This window comes from Arachis ipaensis, chromosome B02 (genome assembly GCF_000816755.2).
Source record: "Arachis ipaensis cultivar K30076 chromosome B02, Araip1.1, whole genome shotgun sequence".
In the NCBI taxonomy this organism is placed as follows: domain Eukaryota; kingdom Viridiplantae; phylum Streptophyta; class Magnoliopsida; order Fabales; family Fabaceae; genus Arachis; species Arachis ipaensis.
In genome coordinates, this window is record NC_029786.2 from 15,612,035 (window position 1) to 15,613,286 (window position 1,252).

A 1,252-nucleotide genomic window follows, 5' to 3' on the forward strand; every position below is an offset into this window, starting at 1 on the left:
ATATATATATATATAGAGAGAGAGAGAGAGAGAGAGAGAGAGAGAGAGAGAATTGAGGTAGTTTGATTTGAATTTCGGTCTATCTCACATTTGTCTCGCAAAATTTTGTAAAAAATCATTCTAAAATGGTTATTGTGGGAGGTTGGGAGTCAAACCTAGTCTCTTCAAGTAATACTCTTTACGGATTCTGCTAAGATAAGCCCTAAACCCTAAACGCTATTATAATATAAAATGAGAGCACCCTGATACAAGCAAAAGGAAAGGCTAGTTACCAAGGCAATATGGGGCACTCTAGAAGCTCGAAGCCATGAACTTTTACAAAAGCCTCACATGCCCATGGAATATGACCATCAGCTAGCACCCTGCCAAATGAAGAAAATAACTGATGCTAGAAAGTTTGCATTCAAACGAAAAAGTCTATCACCTTTCCCTTTAAAACAAATCTGGAAGGTGAAATGGCCATAAACAAAATAAGGAAGACGCAACTAACGGTGAGCAAATAGAGTCAAAATGAAAAGAACTTACCGTTGCTTTCGAACAAATGAGTTCCACATATGCATGAATTTCTTCTCAGCTTCGGTCACATCCACAAAATTACCAAGCATCTGCAAGGTATCAAAATGTTTCAATGAATCCTCAAAACATAATCAAAGTATGAAGAAATACTAAAAGGTGCAATAGATTTCATATTTCCACCCCCGAGCCTCAACCTAAACCTATACAATGATCAAGCAGAAATTTAACCATCAAATTAGAATCACAAATGGTAAGCTCTCCTAACAAGGTCTAAACCATCTAATTTAGGCGCAGATGATGTAAATCCAGACAACAATCTGTTAAGAAAAAAGTATATAGAGTAATTAGTAGACTCTAATGGGTTAAGTAATTAGCCACAGGGCCATCCAATTATATCCACAAAGCTCTAACAGACCATTCTTGTACAACAAGAGCTACATTTTCGGAAAAGGTAAAAGAAATTACAAATTCAAAACAAAGGATCACAGATATAATCATGCATACCCTTCGATCTTCAAAACTTGCTACTTCATCATCAACTTCATCCTCACTATCTTCTTCGGATAGAACTTCTTCAAGTTCCATTGGCTTGAAGGAAAAGGATAAAAAATAAATGAAAATGAGAAACTATTTGTGAGACATAAATAAGCATTAAAGGGCATGTAATTACACATTTTGATTTTCTTTTTTGAGAGAGAGAGAGAGAGAGAGAGAGAGAGAGAGAGAGAGAGAGGAA

At 35.9% G+C, this 1,252-nt stretch overlaps 1 protein-coding gene across 8 annotated transcripts in view; it reads right to left on the reverse strand.

Annotated features, from left to right (window-relative positions):
• The window catches only part of LOC107625068 (polycomb group protein EMBRYONIC FLOWER 2), a 13,936-nt gene that overhangs the window by 1,611 nt on the left and 11,073 nt on the right, over nt 1-1,252 (reverse strand). For all 8 annotated transcript variants that reach the window (XM_016327624.2, XM_016327623.2, XM_021115585.1 and 5 more), the window contains 3 exons: nt 1,021-1,104; nt 526-605; nt 273-362 (listed from right to left, as the gene is read on the reverse strand). In XM_016327624.2, coding sequence (XP_016183110.1) covers nt 273-362; nt 526-605; nt 1,021-1,104 — 254 coding nt within the window. The remainder of the gene's footprint in view (nt 1-272; nt 363-525; nt 606-1,020; nt 1,105-1,252) is intronic.